This window comes from Pelmatolapia mariae, linkage group LG20 (assembly GCF_036321145.2).
Source record: "Pelmatolapia mariae isolate MD_Pm_ZW linkage group LG20, Pm_UMD_F_2, whole genome shotgun sequence".
NCBI lineage: Eukaryota > Metazoa > Chordata > Actinopteri > Cichliformes > Cichlidae > Pelmatolapia > Pelmatolapia mariae.
Genome location: NC_086244.1, coordinates 17,970,266 through 17,991,027, shown reverse-complemented (window position 1 = coordinate 17,991,027; position 20,762 = coordinate 17,970,266). Strand labels below are relative to the sequence as shown.

The following is a 20,762-nucleotide window of genomic DNA, read 5'->3' as shown; positions in this document are numbered from 1 at the left end:
GTTGACCTGCTGTTCACCATTCTCATTGCTTAACAAGTAAGGAAACGATCACATCTAAAGACATTTAGTGTCTTTAGATTTTCCCATCCTCTTCAGGCATTCATTCCAAAGGTGATAGGTTTTCCTCTTAGTTCTAACAGGAGACAAGTCAGATCATCACTTGGCAGCAAATTCACTATAATTTCGAAAAGCACTCTGTTGTGTTATGTAACGGACTGTAAAGGGAGAAAAAAAAAAGGTCCACTCTAACTGTGTTAGCTAGAGTCATTAAAATAACTCTTATTGAATAACACTTAATATGGCACAGGATAACCAACACCAGAAATGAGTTTAGATGCATAGAAGTGTGAAACAGAGCATAAAAACTTATTCAGAAAAGTGAAGAGGTCTCTGTAGTTTTGTCATTTTTATCTCCAGTTTGGAAAGGAGAGGTTAGCCAGGGTCCAATTCCAGCAGGGGATTACAGTACCAATTTCTAATACGTCAAAAGAGAGGAAATCTGAATCACTCACAGAAACTTAACCTGGAGTCCTTGTCGTTATAGCTTTAAGTTTACACTTCAATAGACTAAACACCATTCATTCAAGTTCTCTAATAAAAAAGGTGGTCTGCCTCGTTTTTGTACCCAGTTATATTATAAAGTAGCACGTCACAGTCTGCCCTAAATATGTGAGAGTGACCACGTCTGCTGCCACACACCGTCACAAGGGAGTAAACCAGCGAGAGGGAGGCCGTTAACAACGTCACCGTGTTGTTAAACTGCTGTTTGGCTGCTTACCTTCCCTGTCTCCTCCTTCTCCCCTCCCACTCGTGTCTACCCCCATCCTCCCTCTGCAGTGGACGTGCATCGCATTTGGAGCAGCAGGCAGCAGGTGGAGATGACATCATCTGCACTGCAGCACACTGCAGCACTGGGTCTGAACAAAGACATGTCAGCCCACTGCTAACTAACCCCCTCCCTCTCCATCTATCCATGTCTCCCCTAACATGTCAGACAGTAGAAAAAGGCAGAGCAGCCCCCTTACCAAGGAAGGTTATGGTGCTGTGACTTATCTCAACCCCTGACTCCCCCTTCTGACACAGCCACTCCAGAGTCCTGAACAGGCTTGTAACTGTTAACCTTACTAGGCTCAACAAGCCCACATGTGAATAGGTTGACATGGATCTCCAGTTTACATAGAGAATAGGTAAGCATAGACCCTAAAAATAAGCTCTGTTAACACTCTAAGGAGTTTTCCTGTTTGATATGACTGTTCTGGTCACTGTTTACTTAAGTAGTCTGCAGCACACAGAGGAATTAAAAACGAAGACCTTATTTTTGTCCTTTAAGTTCATTATTCTCAGTGCAGTATAATGTCACTGCGAGCAGTCATTTACCATCTAGTGACATTCGTTTCTGTTCAGCGATAGGAGTTACTTGACCTCTTTTACAGTGGCTTATAGGAGGTCCCACTGTGACATTAGCTTTCAGTGGAGCCTTGAGCCATGACTGCCAAGATACCGTAAAACGCAAATGTCATCAGGTCGTGCTGTGAAGGCTTCCCACTTAGAGTCATTAGGTCCTTACCTACGGCATCAACACTGAGAGTAGGCCAAGTACACAAGAAAAAGAGGCAAACAATTTTTTCATTGTTCGCCTCTCTCTCCATTTTTTTTGCCGGTGTTCTGAGTCCTTCTCCTCCCCTTCATCAATAAGCCAATAGCACACAGGCAGACCATATACACACAGCCATGTTCCTGTCGCCTAGTTACCAGTCGGCAGCAGGTTGCCACAGAAACGGCCTCATAGTGGCTAAATGGGGAATGCTAATGCAGTCTTCTATACTCCCTGCTGCAGTGGGCTCTCAGTGCACATCCCAATCCACTGTCTGTACCCAACATGCTATGTTAGTGTGTGTACGTGCGTGTGTGTGTGTGTGTGTGCGCGTGTGCATGTATGTGTGTACAAGCACTTGCTGTTTGTTGGCATGTAAGTTAGTGAGTTTTAGCAACGAATGTGTCTTTTAATCTTGAAGTAACATATGGCACCAGGTTCCAATTCCAGTGGGTTGGCTTTTTGTTAATAACTACTGAGATGCATTTTTTGCAGTGATCAAAACCAACCTGACAATATTACAGTCAGCTTAATTTTCCAATTACGCTCTGTTTTATCTTTTGGGTTTGCTTCAGTTTAAATAGTCCTTATAAGTCATTCGCTCTGTCCTTTCCTGTCTTAGCTCTTGAATTATACAGTGTGTTTCTGACATAGAAAGTATCTTGTTGCAAGCCTGAAAATATGCACAGGACAACCACGTCATAACAACCAGCCTGTATCAGAAACAGTCTCTAAAAAAGCCCGTAAACATTCTCAAGTCTAATGCACCTCTGTCCATTCAGATTTATGGGATATTTGTCTTTTAAAGGACTCTGTGCATGGGTGCAAGTTGTGATTGATTCTATACTGTCATTTTCTTAGTTCTCCTGCCATACAAGCTGATGGTAGAGGGGAAGGCTGGGACTTCAGGGCCATAATGGGCTATACTTAATCAGCTGTTGAAGGCCAGCTGTACACTCCCCCCCAGAGCTTGTCTGAATCCCTCTGAGAAAGAGTGGTTCACATTTAAAATGGCCCTGCTCTCTGGCCAATCTTTCAACCTGTTTTAGTCTGCTGGAGTGGTGTTTGAGTGATGTGAGAAAGATGGCAGCAGGAGTTTAGTGATGGAAGCCATTAAGGAGTGATTGATAGGCTTTACAGATTATTTTAGTAAAGCCAATTGTTTTGATGAAGTGAATGATGGATGCACTTGTTTTCACTTACATTCCGGAGTGATAAATAATGATCGTAAGGTCTTTGTGCATTATAGCTGAAAGTAATTACCTTTCCCTCAGCTTTACAGCACCTCAAAAGTAGGCATTAGTGCATTCGTTTTTAAATGGTTGATTGTATACCTGACGATGATTAGCCCCAAGTCACTGCGACAGTTCTAGTGCTCCTCAGAGTAACATACTGGTGCAGCTGTGGTGCATACTGTGTGATCGTTTGTCTTATCAGGATACAGGGTTGTTTGTGCTTGTACAAGCAAACACAAGACATCTTTTTCTTTTTCTCACACCAGATCCTCATTGTATGCCAATGTGTTTTTCTGTGTCTTTCTCTTTGCCCAGATAACCAGTTCAGAATGTCTATCCTGGAGCGCTTGGAGCAGATGGAGAGGAGGATGGCAGAGATGGCCAGCCACCAGCAAACGAGCGGTGCAGGGAGTGGCGGAGCTGGGGGAGGAACCGGGGGAGGAGGGGGAGGAGGAGGTGGTGGTGGAGGAGGTGGTGGAGGAGCTGGAGGTGGAGGCAACAATAACCAGTCACAGGTAAAGAGCCACATCATACCCTTTGTGTTGTGCTGAATGACAGTCACTGTGCTTGTCACCATGGACAGCAACCGTACATACAGTATATGCAGCATCCAATAACGATCTGCTGTTTTGTGTCTTTGAGTGTGTATCTGGCCAAACGCAAGCCAGCAGCTCCTTTGAGAGCCGTGTTGTGGTGGTCTGCGAGAAGATGATGAGCAGAGCTTGCTGGGCCAAGTCCAAGCATTTAATCCACTCCAAGACCTTCAGAGGCATGACACTCCTTCATCTGGCTGCAGGCCAGGGCTACGCCACCCTCATCCAGACACTCATCAAGTGGCGGTAAGAACATAATTCTCTAAGTACTGGGCAATGGCGCTTTGTTCTGTAATTGATGTGCACATCAAAACAGAAGTGAGATGCTAATTGTTTCCTTTTTTTCCAACCAGTACAAAGCATGCTGATAGTATTGATTTGGAGTTAGAAGTGGACCCTCTCAATGTGGATCACTTCTCGTGCACACCTCTGGTAAGGGAACTGAATTTAACATAAGACAATGCAAACAAAAATGAAGAAAATCCTGGCTTGTGGTACAGATTAGCTCATTTTTGCTTTTTCTGCTTTTTTGTGTCCATCTGTATTTTATCTAGATGTGGGCCTGTGCGCTGGGTCACCTGGAGGCAGCGGTGGTACTGTACAAATGGGACAGACGTGCCCTAGCTATCCCAGATTCTCTGGGCCGCTTACCCCTGTCAATTGCCCGCTCACGTGGCCATACCAAATTGGCAGAGTGTCTGGAGCAGTTACAGAGGGAAGAGCAGCAACCGCCAGCCCCTCTACCACCTACAACTCGCATGTCTTTTTCCCCAGCCCCTGATGCCCCCACCACAGACAGCTGGATGGTCAGCTGGGCAAACACCAGTGTAGTAGCACCAAGTGGCAAGAAAGGATGTCCTGCCACCACAACAACCACACCCAGCACTACCAGCCTCAATCCAGGTTAGTAGAATGGAAGAAAAGTCACTGACTATGAGATGCTTTATTTTCTGATATTCTGTTGCCATTTTCACACATTAATCAGATCAGAGCATTGTCCAAAGTTGCCCTGTCTCAATGTAGCTGAGAACAGGAAATAGTCTGCTTGAGATACATTCTCGCTGTCGGACATACTTTGCTTGGTTTAGTTCGCAGTGATTCCTGGATAGAGTGTGCAGGAGGCAGAAAATATGTTGCCCACTTACTCTTCACTTAGCATCACACTGACTTTTTACCAGCGAGCTGCAGTGCATGTGTGAAAACAGCTTATAACAAACAAAATGTTTATTAGTGTGCTCTGCAGCTAATTGTTACGTGTTGTGTGTGTTTTTTTGTTTTTTTTTTGCAGACTTGAGAAGGCCAAGGTCAGAACCCTCCAACTACTACAGCAGTGAGGGCCAAAGAGACCTCCCACTAGCTAAAAAACATAAACCCAACCCAGAACTGTTTCAAACTCGGCCTGACAAGGCCATGTCTGTTCCTTTGAGCCTGGAGCAGCAACAGCTGCACAAGCTGTCCTCGAGCACTAAGAGCCTGTCCTCAGAAGTCCTGAGCTCAGACAAAGGACTGTCTACTGGAGGCAGCACAGGGACAACAAGATGGACCTCCAGAGAGAGTTTCTCCAGCAGCAGCAACTTGGGAAGGAAGGCGCTGGGTGTCAGTGGAGGCAGCAGCTTGGGGAAGGAGAAACTGGCCAACCGGTTACGGCAGCGGGAACAGTTAGGGATGCTAGTGATGTCAGAAAGTGAAATGGCTGATTCAGAGCTGCTATCATATCGGGAGGATCTAGAGAACCAGGACTGCCTCACACAGATGGATGACCTGCAGGTGAGAATAATAATAATAATAATAAAAAACAAACATTCAATGTGGTCAGCTGATTGTGTAGAGCATGGCAAGTATTACCAGTCAATTGGTATGAGCCAATTGATGGTGCTGCTAAAGATTCTACAGCAGAAATTATGTACCATCTGATAAAATATCAAATACAAGGCACATCACATTTAGTAAGTAACATTTGGCAGAAAAGTTTCAGTTCTAGCAGATCTTATGAATTCAGAAAACATTTTAAAATAAAATTTAAAATAAAAGTAAAAAGAACATTTGCAAACTTGCGTAAAACCACGTGTCAGGGTGTGGCACCACTTTGATAGGGTGACATACAATACAGCTACACAATCATCATTAAAGAAAGCTTTGCAGCATTATAACCTACCACTAACAACCACCATTTTTTTTTTGTAAGTTTTTTTTTCTGGCCTCCTGCATTCAGCAGGCAGAATACACCAGGCCTGGCATTCTGTCGATGCCCGTCACTGCATAATAAACTCTCTTTATTGATCCACTTCAATAGCCAAGGAATTGTTCCAGGGATTCAGTCTAACTACTCCTCTTACAAATGAAGTGTTATTTTTACCCTCCAAAAATATCATTGTCATCATTTTTATCCCTCTCTCCTTTCTGTTACCCCTCTCGAGTCCGCATTATTGTCGCAGCACCAAACAATTAAATTTGCATGACTACACCATAGTAAAACATAATAGGTAGTCTCTCAAACTGTATATATAGTAAAAAATACACTGACTCCTCACGGGTTTTCTTTTTTTTTCTTAATAAAACAGGTAAATATGATGACTCTGGCCGAGCACATAATTGAAGCAACGCCAGAGAGAATCAAAAGGGAGAACTTCACCGCTGCAGACTCTGTGCCCTTAGACACATCAGGGGTCAGCAACACCATGAACTGGCTGGCCAACTACCTGGGAGACGTAGAACAGCTGCCAAGCATCATACATCTACGGTAAGATTCACCGTGGTGCAAGGAATAGATATAAATATAGCCAACTGGATATGCAGTACCCAGTATATTGCATATCCAGTATGCCCTCACACCTGTTTGATTATTTTCTCTTTTTTTCTGTGCTTTGTCTAAAGGTACCTGATTTAATGTGATTTAATGGATAGACAGCCAAAAAGAGAACACATTTGTACATATATGGCTTTTAGAATAACTTGCAGTTTAAGTTTAATGTACTAGCTTTAAACATAATACTATAAAGGATTAACCGAAAGTGTAAAGGAATGGGATGTCAAGCTAAAGAGAGGCACTGTCTGATTTGAAAGGTGCAGTGTCAGATGTTTGTGTACTGGCTGTGAGTTTGCAAGGAGTTATATTGTTAGTTGTCGAATTGCTTTATAAAGCTGCAAGCTGTAGCGCAGTGTAAAAATGGTAAATATTTTCCCTTTTTTTAGACTTAATGTAAACTGAAGAGAAGATATGTGTCATTATCCTTCCTCAGATCTCTGTATAATGAACCCCTGACCCCATCATCTAACCCCAGTTTGAGCCCCGGAGGGTCTCCGTTGAGAGAGGGCCCCCTAGAAAGGTCAACACTTCCTTCCCCAGCTGACTGGAGTGAGTTCATCAATGCCTCCAACAGCAAAGTGGAGCGAGACCTGGCCCAGCTGACTCTGTCGGATCCAGAGCAGAGAGAGCTATATGAGGCGGCCCGCCTAGTCCAAACTGCCTTCCGCAAGTACAAGGTACAGGCCCCGGTGCTCTGGTGCCATAAGCTGTGGACTGGTGTGAAATAGATGAAACTTTTTTTGGCTTCAGGCCAGATGTTGAAGAGTTCACTTTTGTTTTTGTTTGACTCCATATGGTACTTTGTTGTAGTAAAGGGCAAGATTTTGATGTGGTTGATTTAATGTATTTTTTTTCTTGAGATGTACTGTTACTAATCATGGTTAATATCTATCTTTGTGTCATTCTCTGTTCTTCTGCTAATATACGCATTACAACATATACAAAAAATATACAAATATGTCCCTGTGGTTTCAGCATGGGAAAGGTGTGGCTTGAGCAGAGCATGGCCTTGCTTAGAAGAACGACTGCACTGTCCCTTGTGTCCCTGCTGCACTTAGACACAATTACGCTAATGCTCTCCTACTTCCTCTTTGTCTCTGTCTCTCTCTCTAAGTTAGACGTATGGAGCCTGCTACTGCCTGTTTTAAACTAGCTATCAAAACACCAGTCCTTTTCCCCTTGCCCGATCCCATTCCTCAACTCCTTACCCTCCCCATAGCTACTTTTAATAAGTTTTCGTATGACAAACTGTTCACTGTCGTTCACAGTCGTCTGTTGTGCCCATCTGCCAGCTGATGCAGAGGTGGACCTTTGTCTCGCTGTCTCCCTCTCTCTCTCTTTCTCGAAAACCTCCCCAATTTTCACGTGGGTCTGGTCCACCAGGCGTGGACTTATTCCAGGGTGGCATTCACATGCTAGTGAACCATGTCACCAGGAGACCTCAGGGACACAGAGCCACTAATATCCTCTGTGGCAAAAATGGGCTCTGTTTAAACTTCTGACCTATACCACTTTACTCTCCAACAGGGGCGGCCGCTCAGAGAGCAACAAGAGGTAGCTGCTGCTGTTATACAACGTTGTTACAAGAAGTACAAACAGGTAGGCACCATAGTGCGTAATGTCTGAAGTTTTCAAAACATAGCCAAATCTACATCAGCGTTTACGTCTCAGTACTTCATTCATTATCTTTCCCTTTTCCCATTTACAAGCTAACATGGATAGCCTTGAAGGTAAAATATTCTCGTTGCCATCAGCTGATGTAATCGCCACACTTGTTGGTTGTGTTCTTCCACAGTGTGAAGCCATAGCACTATTCGTCAGCAGTAACGTATTGCTTTGTTCATGTCGGCAGTATGCACTTTATAAGAAGATGACGCAGGCCGCCATCCTTATCCAGAGTAAATTCCGCAGCTACCACGAACAGAAGAAGTTCCAGCAGAGCAAGAGGGCTGCCGTGCTCATTCAGCAATACTACCGCAGCTACAAGGAGTTTGGCAGGCTGAAGCCACACCACCGTGGGGCTGCTGCTGCTCTGGTGCAGCACAAACTAAGGTAGACGTTCATCCACGTACTGAATTAACTGAATCACTTGAATCTATTCATTCTGAACTGAGACATTATATTAATGAAGCGACCGCTTTGTCAAACTACATTATACAAAATGATGTTCTTGATTTATTGGACTTGACTTTGTGAAAATACCCTTTTAATGAGAGAAGTCTAAGCACTTTGGAGATGACTCATAGTCATTTTCAGTTTATTAATTGTAGTGTGTTTTAAATGGGTACCTTTTAGAGTTTCAGTGAAAGATAAAAGTTAAACTGTGGCTCTGCAAAAGATGCTTTTCCGGACAGTGAGATGCTGTTGTCTGTCTGGTGTTTCATAGAAGTAGTCTGCTCACAAAGAGGCAGGATCAGGCTGCCAGGAAGATTATGAGGTTCCTACGACGTTGTCGCCACAGGTAGGCTCTGTCACTGTCTCAAACACATGATAACATACTCATTTATACATGGGCTAGATAGAGTTCACTGTCAGATTTACTGCAGCGGTTGGCCTAAAAGAATAATATCTCATTGAGATGATCAGTTAGTCATTGTAGAAATTGCTGCCATGTTTTCATCCATCTCTAGATTATTTTTTTTTAAGTCTGTGTAATGATTTTATTTTTGTGGAAAATAAATGGGTAGTTAGAAATGTCCCCAACACCTAAGCTCCACCTCCCTTCCCCTCACTATACCTGGCCCCCACCCGTTCTCGCCCCCTCCTTCACAGTACCTACTGTGTGCTAATAGCTGTCTGGTATTGTTTTGCTGTTTATGCCAAGCCCCTTGATGGACCATAGACTGTTCAAGCGGGTGAGTGCAGCCTCAGCAACTCAGTTCGTGCCTCTCTTTCCCTCTCTCTCTCTCTCGCTCTCTCTCCTTCTCGCTGTTTATTCCGTATGCCTCTTTCTCTCTTACTTCCTGTTATGTCTCACTCTTTAATAATACAATTATCTCCTCCTGAGGTCTCAGCATTCGCATTCTCTCCCTCCTTTCCTCGCTCATTTTCTCTTTTGCTCTTTCTCTCCCACCACCTTACCCACCCTTCCTCATTCTCCATCACTATTGCTTGATGCCTGCTTGCATGAAGGCTGCCGACTGGAGCCACAGGTGGACTGAGAAGCTCAGATTTAGAGCAGAACATATCAAACTAACAACTTGCTTATGAATGACAAAATCACAGAAACACTTAACAGATACTACTTTGACTCTCTTTATCTCTGTCTTTCTCTCCTTGGAAATTACTTTTTGTTTATGTTTTTTTTCCAGCTTTTTGTGGTTATGCAGTTTGAGAGAACAGGAGGCTTTTTCTCAACCATCTTTTATTCTGCTGCATGACAAGTGGTGACAACTATGGGCCTTGCTTTTATACCTTTAGGCATGCTATGGGCCTGCTGTTTCTCAAGTAGCTGTCTGTCTGGCTGGCTGACTGTGTGCAATGTTTCTAGCCACTCGACAGACCGCGAGGGGATTTAACCCCTCTCAAACTTCTGTTTACTAAAACTGTGTGAAGCTGTGTTATGCCCACTGAATCATCAAGACAAACCAATAAATAAGCTAATAGTGTACTAAAAGATTCACCTAAATGGGGAAATGGTGCAAATATTGTATGCATAACTTAACCTCTGATTCTGAGACATTAAGATTACATGTGTTTACTTTTTTGGATTAGTTGTATGTTGTTCAAAACTAGGTTACCATGCTTTTAGAGCAGATTAGATTGTTAATGTTACCACCTGTTATTGCAAGTGTGTCCTCTGTACTGTGATATAAGTTTGAAGCCTTTACAGAAAACAAAAAACCCCCCACACATATAGTATAAAATAGTTTATTTCTAACACCAGGACAACAACACACAGCTTTAATGGATCCATACCTCCAGGCAGTATACCAGCTCAGCATGACAAGATCCACCACTGCATCTAATCATGCAGCATCACAGTCTGCTTCTCTTCAATACATACATGTTGTAGTATTGGTCTTCTCAGAGCTAGTCTAAATCAATTACAAAGTGGTGGTTGTTTACCATAAAGTTAGCCTTTATGGTAAAGCTAATTGTTGTAACAGGCACTACTTGACTGATAGTGAATCAGTCATTTGTGGAAAGTTTAACTTTGTTTAATCTGCTATTGTTCATAAAATCTAGTGTAATAATACATGGATTTTAGGCATAATGATACTGAGCAATAAATCAATCTGTCAGAATACCACATACTGGTAGATTAGCTGAGAAAAACTGTAATTATTATTAACAATATTGTGATAATACTGTTTATGTATCTGTATTTATTTTGTCACATTTAATCCCACTTCTAAATATTTTTTTTACTAGTAATGACTCTGTAATTATGCTATAACATTTCCTTTTGTTCATTACAAAGTGAAAGCATTCTGACCAGCATTTCTTTTCACAGATGGGCTGTACTTCCTACTACTGGGCTGGTTTGATATTTTTATGTGTATGTGACTTAGTAAACTCAAATCATGGCTGTTGCATTCATGGACACTTTGTTTTTTTCTGTGTTCCAGGGTGAAAGAATTGAAAAGGGCCAGGGAACATGAGACCCCTCAAAAGAGCTCCCTTGCGATGTGACATCACTCTCCTGACTCCTCTTTTCTTTTTTGTTTGTACCCGAGACATTTTACAAGAGAAACTGAGAGAAAAAAAAAAAGAAACACAACCAATGCAAGCACTGCAATTATTACTACTACTGCAGTGTTACTGGTTCAACTGCGATTACATATACAACAGCATTTTTTTCACATATCTATTCTTTCCACTGACTTGATTTTGGTTGGAGAGTGGCAACTTCTACAGGATTATAAACTAAAAGGGTAGGGGTGGGGGTGCAGAACATTTGCTTCTTGGCATTTTTTGCACTTTTTCATGGATTGCTTTGTCTTTTTTTGAATATGAAGAGGATTTGGACAGTGAAGGAAGCAAACGCGGGACAAGAGGTGTAAACTGTGGCTGCTGCAGAAGATCTCAGAGGACAGAGAGACCATGCCGAAATACTCTGAGCTCTAATTGTATTTCATAATTTTTTAAGTGACCAATCAATTCATTTGAAGAAGGGATTTTTTTTTACCAAATATATTAATAACCCACACACCCACTTCTATCCACTGCTGTAGATTAATATTCAGCTTAGCTCAACAATTCCTCCTGTCCCACTGTGCTCTACCCCACCAGTCTACCCACACAGGTGGAGCTACAAATGAATGTAGTTGGGGGTTTACCATACTGAAGCAGATGGGGGATCAAATATTTGTTTTAAGATTTCTTTAAAAAAAAACAACTATGCTTTATCATATATATATTGTCACTTTATTACTTGAATTGTTCCACACTGTCCAATGTATTTCTTCCATCATGTCCAATGTATTGGTGATCTGTATCTTCAGGCTATATGTTGTTAAATCCTACCAAGAAAAAAATGCATGACTTCTTGGCAAGAAAAGTCTTTGCTTGTGTGCTTTGGTCTAGTCTTTCAGCCTATCCTCTGGTTTTGGTTTTGTTTCCACTCTATTGGTCCACATATCTGTACTCTTCTCTATGAATTCCAACATTTCATTGATGAAGCTATCCCTGTGTTGTCTGATTTCTTTGTATTTCATTTTGGTTTGCCTTGTTGGTTTGACTGCTTCTTTGAAACCTACAAAGTGGAAAAAAAAACCTGACTTATTTTGTGTTGTAATGGTTATGGTCATGCAGGTTATTACTGTTTTTTTGAAGTGAACTTCAGAGCCTGTGAAGGTTTTTGAGGGGAAGATCACATACATTGCCTTGACGTCTTAGAGATTCTTTGAGGGGTCCCTAAGCTTGTCCCAAAATAGGGGTTTGACAAATCCATATTTTTGACAATTGAGCGATTTCTGTATATAAAGAAGGCTGAAAGTACGTAGGGATTAAAAAAAAACATGTACCCAAGGGGGATTGTATTTTAGAAATATATTATTTTATTCATTAAAATGGGTCAAAAACAGGTAAGAGACAAAAACAGAATATTTGTATAGTTTCGTTTGAATGCCTAAGAAGTATGGTTGTATTGTTTGTATATAGTGTAAATACCTGGGATAAAAATGAGCTATGTGCATGAAAAGTATGAACAGAGTCAAAAGGGAAAAAAAACAACAAAAGCAGTAGTGGCTATGCTCTGTAAAATTAAAACTATTTCACTATTAGAGTATTTTATTTTATTTTGATTGTTCTTGAGAAGAACATTTTGCTAAAGCATGATATTATTGCAATATGAAAAAGTAAAAAATACTGTATTTAGTGTTAGGAGAAGTCTTCAAAATTATCTTAAAACAAGTATGGTTGTGTTTATTTTATTTTATTTTCATTTCTTTCTTTTGGGCTACCAAGAACCTTTTGCCAATGGTGCCAAGGTATGTGAATGCTATATAGCTTAAGAAGAAAATTAAGTTAATTTTTGCAGAACAGATAATCATCCAGTGAAATACACACTAGCACTGAAGATCATCACATCAAAACTGGCAGAGGATCGCAAAAACGTTAAGGTACACAGTTTGCAAAGAAAATCATATTCGAGCTGAAAGCATTTAAGTCTGTCATGCGTGCACCATTTCTACAGATAAATAGAGCATTTATCAATCACCGAATACACCGTAACAAAGTTGAGTTACTTTTTTTGTTGTCATTGCAAATGGAATGTGCTGATTTCTCATTGCTGAGGTATTATCTGATCTTTAAGATTGTAAATGGCAGCCTTGCCCATGGTGGACATATAAAACAATTCACATTATTACTCTGTCCCTGAAAAAGATGGGAGTAAACATGCAAACTTCAATTTACAGTGTGCTGCATCGACCGACACTTGGAGAATTCAGAGTTGTTCCTCGTAGTCGAGTAGTGACGGGTGTTTCTCTGTACGGTGTTTCGGTTAAAAGCACTGGATCAAGGCTGCCAGAGTCTAAATATATATGTTGTATTCCATGTCAGAAAAACGCATTTAGTTAAAAACCACATGTAGCATTATGTCCATGACCACATTTCTTTGCCAAGCAGCTGAAAACAAGTTTGCAAAATGAACTGTGCCAGCAGTCAAAGGTGCTAAAATGATTCTAAACAGAAGGATGGCACTGAAAGTAGTCACTGTCCTCACTACAGAGTCCAAACAACTGCAGAAACTAAAGTGCAAACCAGTGCACTAGTGCCATTTGTAATTATGAAAGATAAGATGCATTTTGTGCATCGGGTTATTTATAAAATGATAGTATAGCAGAGAAAATGTAATTGGGATGGAGGAGCAATTTGAGAGATAACAACAGTAAAGCTGCTGGTTCAGAGGTGCCTGTTGGCTGCTGTTTAATCCCTATTATATATTACCACCATAAAGTCTATCCTGTATCCAAGTATTGATACGTGATTATTCAGCCAAGTGCCACTGGAAAACTTGAGTTTTGTTTAGTGAACTGTTGTCATGTTTGTTAAATTATAATTAAGCCAAATGTGTATTTTTCCAATTTATTTACTTGAGTCACTGTTTTTTTAATTGTTTGTTTTTCGCTGTTGTTTTTCCAGTCACCTGATATGTAAACTTAATTTCCAGAGTGTTTATGTAGGAAGTGCCTATATTCATATCCTAAAAACAGTAATCCAGTTTCAGAATACTTGCATTGTATCTGAGGTTGATGTGAGAGAATGCGGTCGCCCACAGACAGTGCTCTATCTTCCACATAAATACACACGATCGCCACTGTTATACCATTCCACTCACCAAAGCCACAATTATATGCCTGCACACAACACTATTAATACAGCACTCAAGCTTGTCAACATGCTAGCTTTTTTCTTTGTTTGTTTTTGTCTTCTTTTCCATTTTTTGCTGGAACAGCTTGTTAAAAACCACACTTAGAAATGCCACTACTGGAGTTTGTTGCCTTGCATTCATCCTCTAGTCTGTGGTTAGAATGCGTAGCCAATGCAATGTTGCGGCAAAAAGGAGAAGGATTTATTATGCTTGCATGGGTAAAATAGTTAACTGGGTGACAGAAGTGCACCTAAAGCATGCTTATTTTCCTAGAATCGGTAGTCAGATAGACTTGTTAAAGGACTTACTGTTCTGTAAAGCAATGAACATTGGTTTGAGGTGTCACAGAACTCAGAAAGACAGAGGGCACGTGACTGAAGGGCAAACCTACTAATTGAGCCAGTGATCAATACTCAGTAGCTACTGATGATTTCATGGCAAAGCATGAGGACGGGATTGTTTTTAGACAAGCTCTAACTTTTTAGATGGTTTCTTTTGTTTTTGTTTTTTAAAATCCTTTTTAATCAGTAGATTCCCAACTTCAAATAAGACAAAAGGACAAGGGTAGAGACATTGTGACAGTATATATAGCAACTAAGTGACACACGGTACACACAAACACACGCACAAGACACTGCACAGCACACATGCAGACATGTCAGGTGTCAATTTCACTTGTACATTGAGTGGTGAAGGCAGCATTGTTGTTATTATTTATTTTTTTACCCAGACTGAGGGACTGGTTCACCTCCCTTCTGTATTTTACTCAGGGTGCCAAAACGGGGAGGAGGAAACAGAGCAGGACATGTGATTCACAGCAAGAGAAGCTGAAATTCAAAACCCCTTCTAGCAGACAAACAGGTTCAACAGTGCAAGGGTGAAATCTTTAACACGGCCTGCTGTAGTGTATGAACAGTTTCCTCAAAATAACCTCAGTACACACAGTACTAGAGCTCTGAAATGATGGTTGTGTATGTATATGTCTTTAAGATAAATGATTTGACGCTTTTTCGTAGAAAGCTGTCATATTATTGTGTAACTTTGGCCACTTCTTTAGGCCTTTATAATTCATTTAGGTGACAGTGTAGAGGGTATTTATGATTAAGAGTGTAGCTGTATGAAAAGCTTAAATCTTGTTTTTACTGCCATTTGTGAATGGGACGGCAGGTTAGCTGACAGTATTACCAATTTTGAGATGTTCTGTGAATTGACCTGAGAATCTGCCTTTCCTCCTCTTCTTTTTCCGAAGCACCCCAACCAGAGAAAGGTAGGCACATCAGGACAACAGAACACAAACAGATTTACAGTATATTCCACTTGTTGACACAGAGCAATAAAGAACTATTTTGTGGAGACCTTATAGACCTAGCAAAGTTTAAAATGATTGGACACATGTAGTCGACTTACTCTTATGCAAATGCCAGTATTGCAAGAAAAGCATTCAGTAGTTTATGGACAGCAATTATATGGCACCCTTTACCGAACTGCACGTTTTCATCAATTCCAAACTGAGAAGAAAAAAAAGGCCCTGCTTTGATAGAAAGTCATGGGTCCTCGACACTTTGCATGTGAACTAGTGTTAGATCTATTTTCCTCTCCTCTATAGCTGTCTTTCTCTCTGTCTTTCCCTGTTATGTGACCCAATTTTTCTCCGCTCCCAACCCCTATCTTTAAAAGTTTCATGTCCTCTTGGTTCTCCTAATGTGTTTTGCTTTCCTCCTTTTTCTCCCCTTCTCTTGTTTGTAAGTTTTATTTTTGTAATTGTGCATGTACAAGCGTCACTGACTCGATGGATATGTTTAAAAAAAAAAAAAAAAAAGAGATTTCAGCTGCTGAAGCCATGCAAAACGTTTTGAATTGCCCTTAAAATATGGAAGATGTTTTCTGAATGCTTTATATTCTTTCTGCTGTAAAATAATAAAAAAAGGAAAAAATGAAGAAAACTCGAGAACCAACTTTGCAAAGTCTTTTTGTTTCCTTTTTCTTATTTTACAGAAGTCATAGTGGGTTCACCTTTTACCAAGAAAAGACAAATACATGATTTATTTACAATACCATTTTTTATTTCTGTTCAACAAACAGTGCTATATAATCTTTGACTTTCACGTCTAAAAGAAATTTAGCCATACATTGGACAACCAATTACTTTATATGTGCATTTCACAGTTCTAACTAAACCCTAATAAATCATCTTAAAGCCCCTTAGCAATATATTTCAATCATAGATGGGGCATTTTGTGTATGTCTGTGTGTGCGTGTGAGGGTGTGCGACTGCACATGCGGTTTATGCATGTGAGGTATTTCTTATTTATTTTGGCTGCATGTGCCAGTGTGAGTGTAAGATGTTTGATTTTTTTTTCTTTCAGTGCAAGCCCTGCCTTGTGCCTGTTTTCAGTCACTGTTTTAGACACAGTACTTCCAGAAACACTCTGAATTCCCTCCTCTCTTCCTGAACTGTTTCCGGATGCCCAGCGCATGGCTGAAAGGATTTAGGAGACTTTGTTTCTCCAACAGGACCTGAAAGACAAGATAAAGCGATTTAGTGAATTATTCACAGGGTGTTGCTCACATTACTTTGATGTTTTAGGAATAGCATTCATTGAAAACCTACCTCTCTTTTGAGCCCTCTAGGAAGCAGACCTGTTGTTCTGACACCTGAGAGAAAAGGAAACATGGTAAACATATGCTGATAGCTTAGCTGTGTGTACTGTACTTTTTCTACTCTTATGATGATGGTTGCTAACGTTAGACACGGCCATGGTTTGTATGTGCAAGTAATTCCTGTGAACCTAAAGTTTAGGCACTTTGTGCTCAATGTCAGACTATTTTTTCTGCTCTTAGATCTGCATGATGTGAAAAAAGGGAATCTCATAAATGTACATAGATATGTTCATTTGGTCATCTCAGGCACTCGCCTCTGTTTGAAAGGGGCAGCGAATCAGAAGAAAGTGGGCCTAAATGGAGGAAGAGGAGTTAAAGTTGGGGTTTTTTCAGGCAGTAGATAAATGAAGGGGCTGTACCAAATGTAAGATTTTTAAACTGTAACTAATGCAAAGCTACTCTAGTAGAACAGCATATGAAGTATATGAAGCTCAAAATGTGCAAATGAGCTTTAAAAGTAAGTAGTGCTTTAGTAAGCATATTGCTATGTAACTGTGTATGGATCCACATCTAAAGCACACTCTTTTCTGCACAATTATGTCATGTAAAGTCACGTTTGGTTAATCCACGTTTCTTACCATCTCTGTTGATCTCACCAGATATTAGAGTGGAATATCTAAGGCCTGTACCATCCTGCTCAGAGAGAGGCAGATCATCCAGACTGCTGATTCCTCGGTCCTCCGCTGATACTGAGGAGAACCAAACAAGCCCACACAGTTGGTAGGAACACCATTGAGAGGTACGGATTCGGGCTGTGAACATTTTGTAATCTAATTCTCGCTGGTAATCACAATAAAGCATTCAAAATAATTGAACAAAAACTCAATCTCCTCTCTGATGGCAGAACTTTGGCGTGTGAACTTTGGCAGAGCAATCATTGTTCAACACTGCAGCTCTAAAGTAATTACTTCAAGGCCCCAGGACATGACTAGCTTGCCATTAATCGTTGCAAATTATGTTTTATTACTAAAAATGCTAATCAAGGGACTGACACAGGGAATTACTTTGTATAACAGCTATAATAAAGATATTACTTTCCACTCACCAGGTCCTGGATACGGCATCTCAGCAGATTCTGTAATGGGGTGGGCCAGCAGTGGGCTTGAGGCCACAAGCACAAAGGCCCAGGAGAGAAGATGGTTACACTTCATCAGTGTTGATGGAAGTGGCTCTGATTTGCACAGAGGGTGAAAAGGAGAATTCTACGTGCTCTGCTGATCCTAACGGTGTTATATAGTTGAAGCTGTAGCCTAACCCCTTCCCACCCACTTCCTGCATGATGCACAGCAGACACAGATAGACCTTTTCTTGCTGCTACAGACGACAACATCATCCAGAGTCACACTCTTGTGATAAATCAACAGGTGACTTATAGTCTCAATAAAAAAAAGATGTGAGTTGGCCCATTCTTCAAGGGCATAGTCATATTTTACCTGCTCTTAAGGTTGATTGAATGTTTTTTTACTGACTTTGTAAAAGGTATCGAGGCAGGTGTTTAAGATGTCACGTCAATGTAATCCCACGAGGGAGCAGATGGAGAAACAGGGCAGACAAATGACTAATATTTTTATACTACTAGTTCATTAAACTCTTGGACCATTTGAATCCTCTGGCTGTATCTCTGCAAACAAAGCCCAGCAAACCCCTAATAAATCTGTAATTATTTAGAGAGGTGGAGTGGACATGTTAAAATGTTGAGGGTCATGTTGTCTATAAGCCGTCTGACATTTTAAGACAACAAGAAAATGCTTCCATGGACCACTGAATCAGACTGATTGATGCATTTTATTTAGAAGCCTGGCTGTTTTAAGCTTTTATATCTGTGCTTTCACGTCTTAGTCATGCAGTAAAACTAAACTTTACGAGTACACCAAGCATCACTGCTCAGCCTAACAGAGGCTTGGCTATTGCTTATGAGATGGGTGATGGGGGGGGGCAGTTATTTACAAAGTCATATTTTGCACCTCTCTGTGTAATTTGTATATTTATTAGATGTATGACGTCAGCGTTCAGTCCCTGATAATGAGAGCCAATGAAGCAACAGTGACATTTTATTTTATGGTTTGCAGGCCAGACACTCCATTAGGTGTTGCTATATATCATGAAATGCAATTAAAATTTATATTCTGAATTAGTCGAGGCCAGTGTGCCAATTCCAAGTTATTTCAGCATCTATAATAGACTATGGCTCCCCCAAACTTGATGTTTTTCCTACTCTATGCAGTCCTTTTGACAATTTAATCAAGAATTTCCTCCAGGCATCAGTGTTTTTAGGAAAACATTTTTAATTACATTTTTAATAGCATTTTTAATGCAGTGTCGCCTGATCGCCATATTCACTAAATCTTTTGATGATATTATGTACTGTAGATGGTGAGATATTCAAAATCTTTCCAACTTTACATTGAGGAACATTACTCTCAAAGTTTTCCACAATTTTTAGATGCAGTTTTTGTTTTTCGCAGATTGGTGAACTTCTGCCTGTCTTTACTTCCCAGATACTCTGCCTCTTTAAGATGCTCTTTTTATGTCTAATCATGTTACTGACCTGTTTCCAGTTCAGAATGTTTGTCCAGTTGTTTCTTTTTAATACCACTGACCTTTTCAGCCTTTTTTTAGCCTTCTTCCAACTTTTTTCAGACATGTTGTGGCCATCAATTGCAAAATGAGCTATAAAATTTTCATAAATCAGTAAAATGTGTCTGTTTACACATTTTTATGTTCTGGTGTGAATAAAATATGAATTTATAAGATGTGCAAAAATGATGTTTGGTTTATTCACATTTTACACAGCATCACAACTTTTTGAAATTGAGATTGTACTAAAGTTTATTTGAAGCATGTATAAAATTCTATCTGGCTGAATTAGACAACTGAAATTTCTCAGTAAATCACATGATAGGGTTGGGCTGGTTTCACTATGGGTTCACCCGAAACCTTGGCTGATTGTGACCCACACCCGTTTTCACACCTTGGCTCGTGTGATTAGGTAGAGGATCAATAGGGGGTCCACAACCCTCCCATGGGGCTTAAAATCTGGGACTCTCCACCAATTGCGCTTAGAACTGAAGAAGCTTCTCGGATGAGAGGTGAAACTTCTTCAAGAAAGCTTAACCTCCTAATACTCAAACTCTTTCATGGCATGCGTTTTTAATTTCTCCTTTGCTATTTGGGCTGATTGGGTAAAATTTAGTATTGTGTTCTAGACAACCCAAAATGTGATGTCTACACACCAGGTCCTAGGAGGTTAAAGATGTCCAGACGCTTTTCTTTCCAATTTCCTTAGACTACGATGACCTGGATGACTGAGAACCTTCACAGACACAACTGAAAGTTCCATCTCTATATCTCAGCTCCATAATAAAATACTGAGCAGGAAAACACAAAGAAGGAATTTCATATTTGGACATTGCTAGGTGTGGTATAACAAAGCCATTCATAGTCTTGGCGATGCATACAGAGAAAGAGGCGCATAGACACAAGTGACGCCTTTTATTACATGGTATGGGAATAGCCTCGGGCGACTACTTTTCATGCACCACACAAAGTCTAGAAAGATGCTTTTAGCTGGCTTAACACCTGCTAAAAATGTGGTCACCACCAGGTGGAAACGCCATGTGCGAGTTGAATTGAATGAGCCCAATCTCTTTCTCTCTATCTGTTTATTTCTTTGATACTCTCAAGTTTAATTCTTCTTCTTCTTGATCTGATTCCCATGCTTGTTTGGTTTTTGGTTTTTGGTTAATATGCCCTTATTTACCAACCTTTAATGTCCAGTATTTGGGGTTTTATCCCTGAAAACATCTGACTGTCTAAACCTCCTGAAAATCATGCATCTTAAAACTACGCCTCACATCAACAAGTTATGACAATCCAAACTTTGCCATCCTTTTCATCTACGAGACCAGAGATTTCTTTCTAACTTGACAATATTTCAGCGGCACAAACGCAGCCAGCAGAGGGCATCGTTACGTTTAGAAACGTTACGTTTAATATTTGTCATTTACACATTACAAGTAAATTGGGTTTAAACGTATTTCTAGGAGGGAGGGAG

At 40.5% G+C, this 20,762-nt stretch overlaps 2 protein-coding genes across 13 annotated transcripts in view; one reads left to right on the top strand and one right to left on the bottom strand.

Annotated features, from left to right (window-relative positions):
- Nucleotides 1-15,990, top strand: part of camta1a (calmodulin binding transcription activator 1a) — a 282,069-nt gene extending 266,079 nt beyond the window's left edge. For 5 of the 12 annotated variants that reach the window (XM_063463290.1, XM_063463292.1, XM_063463284.1 and 2 more), the window contains 13 exons: nucleotides 3,145-3,344; nucleotides 3,472-3,668; nucleotides 3,776-3,854; nucleotides 3,977-4,325; nucleotides 4,711-5,189; nucleotides 5,984-6,162; nucleotides 6,662-6,905; nucleotides 7,756-7,827; nucleotides 7,938-7,958; nucleotides 8,081-8,280; nucleotides 8,615-8,689; nucleotides 9,053-9,083; nucleotides 10,800-15,990. In XM_063463290.1, the coding sequence (XP_063319360.1) occupies nucleotides 3,145-3,344; nucleotides 3,472-3,668; nucleotides 3,776-3,854; nucleotides 3,977-4,325; nucleotides 4,711-5,189; nucleotides 5,984-6,162; nucleotides 6,662-6,905; nucleotides 7,756-7,827; nucleotides 7,938-7,958; nucleotides 8,081-8,280; nucleotides 8,615-8,689; nucleotides 9,053-9,083; nucleotides 10,800-10,832 (2,159 nt within the window). In that variant the 3' untranslated portion in view covers nucleotides 10,833-15,990. The remainder of the gene's footprint in view (nucleotides 1-3,144; nucleotides 3,345-3,471; nucleotides 3,669-3,775; nucleotides 3,855-3,976; nucleotides 4,326-4,710; nucleotides 5,190-5,983; nucleotides 6,163-6,661; nucleotides 6,906-7,755; nucleotides 7,828-7,937; nucleotides 7,959-8,080; nucleotides 8,281-8,614; nucleotides 8,690-9,052; nucleotides 9,084-10,799) is intronic. The other 7 variants (XM_063463296.1, XM_063463288.1, XM_063463286.1 and 4 more) reach the window with 6 other exon arrangements.
- A 460-nt stretch (nucleotides 15,991-16,450) lies between these two features.
- LOC134619443 (urotensin-2-like) lies at nucleotides 16,451-17,859 on the bottom strand. Its single transcript, XM_063465278.1, has 4 exons — nucleotides 17,754-17,859; nucleotides 17,287-17,397; nucleotides 16,659-16,702; nucleotides 16,451-16,564 (listed from the first exon to the last, which is right to left on the bottom strand). Exons 1-4 carry the CDS (start codon nucleotides 17,857-17,859, stop codon nucleotides 16,451-16,453), a joined length of 375 nt encoding a protein of 124 aa, XP_063321348.1.
- Nucleotides 17,860-20,762: the final 2,903 nt, after the last annotated feature.

Coding starts and splice junctions, on each gene's coding strand:
- LOC134619443 (XM_063465278.1), bottom strand. CDS start 17,859: ATGAAGTGTAACCATCTTCTCTCCTGGGCCTTTGTGCTTGTGGCCTCA. Junction 17,398..17,753: donor GATGCCGTATCCAGGACCTG/GTGAGTGGAAAG, acceptor GGTTCTCCTCAG/TATCAGCGGAGGACCGAGGA. Junction 16,565..16,658: donor CTAGAGGGCTCAAAAGAGAG/GTAGGTTTTCAA, acceptor CTTGTCTTTCAG/GTCCTGTTGGAGAAACAAAG.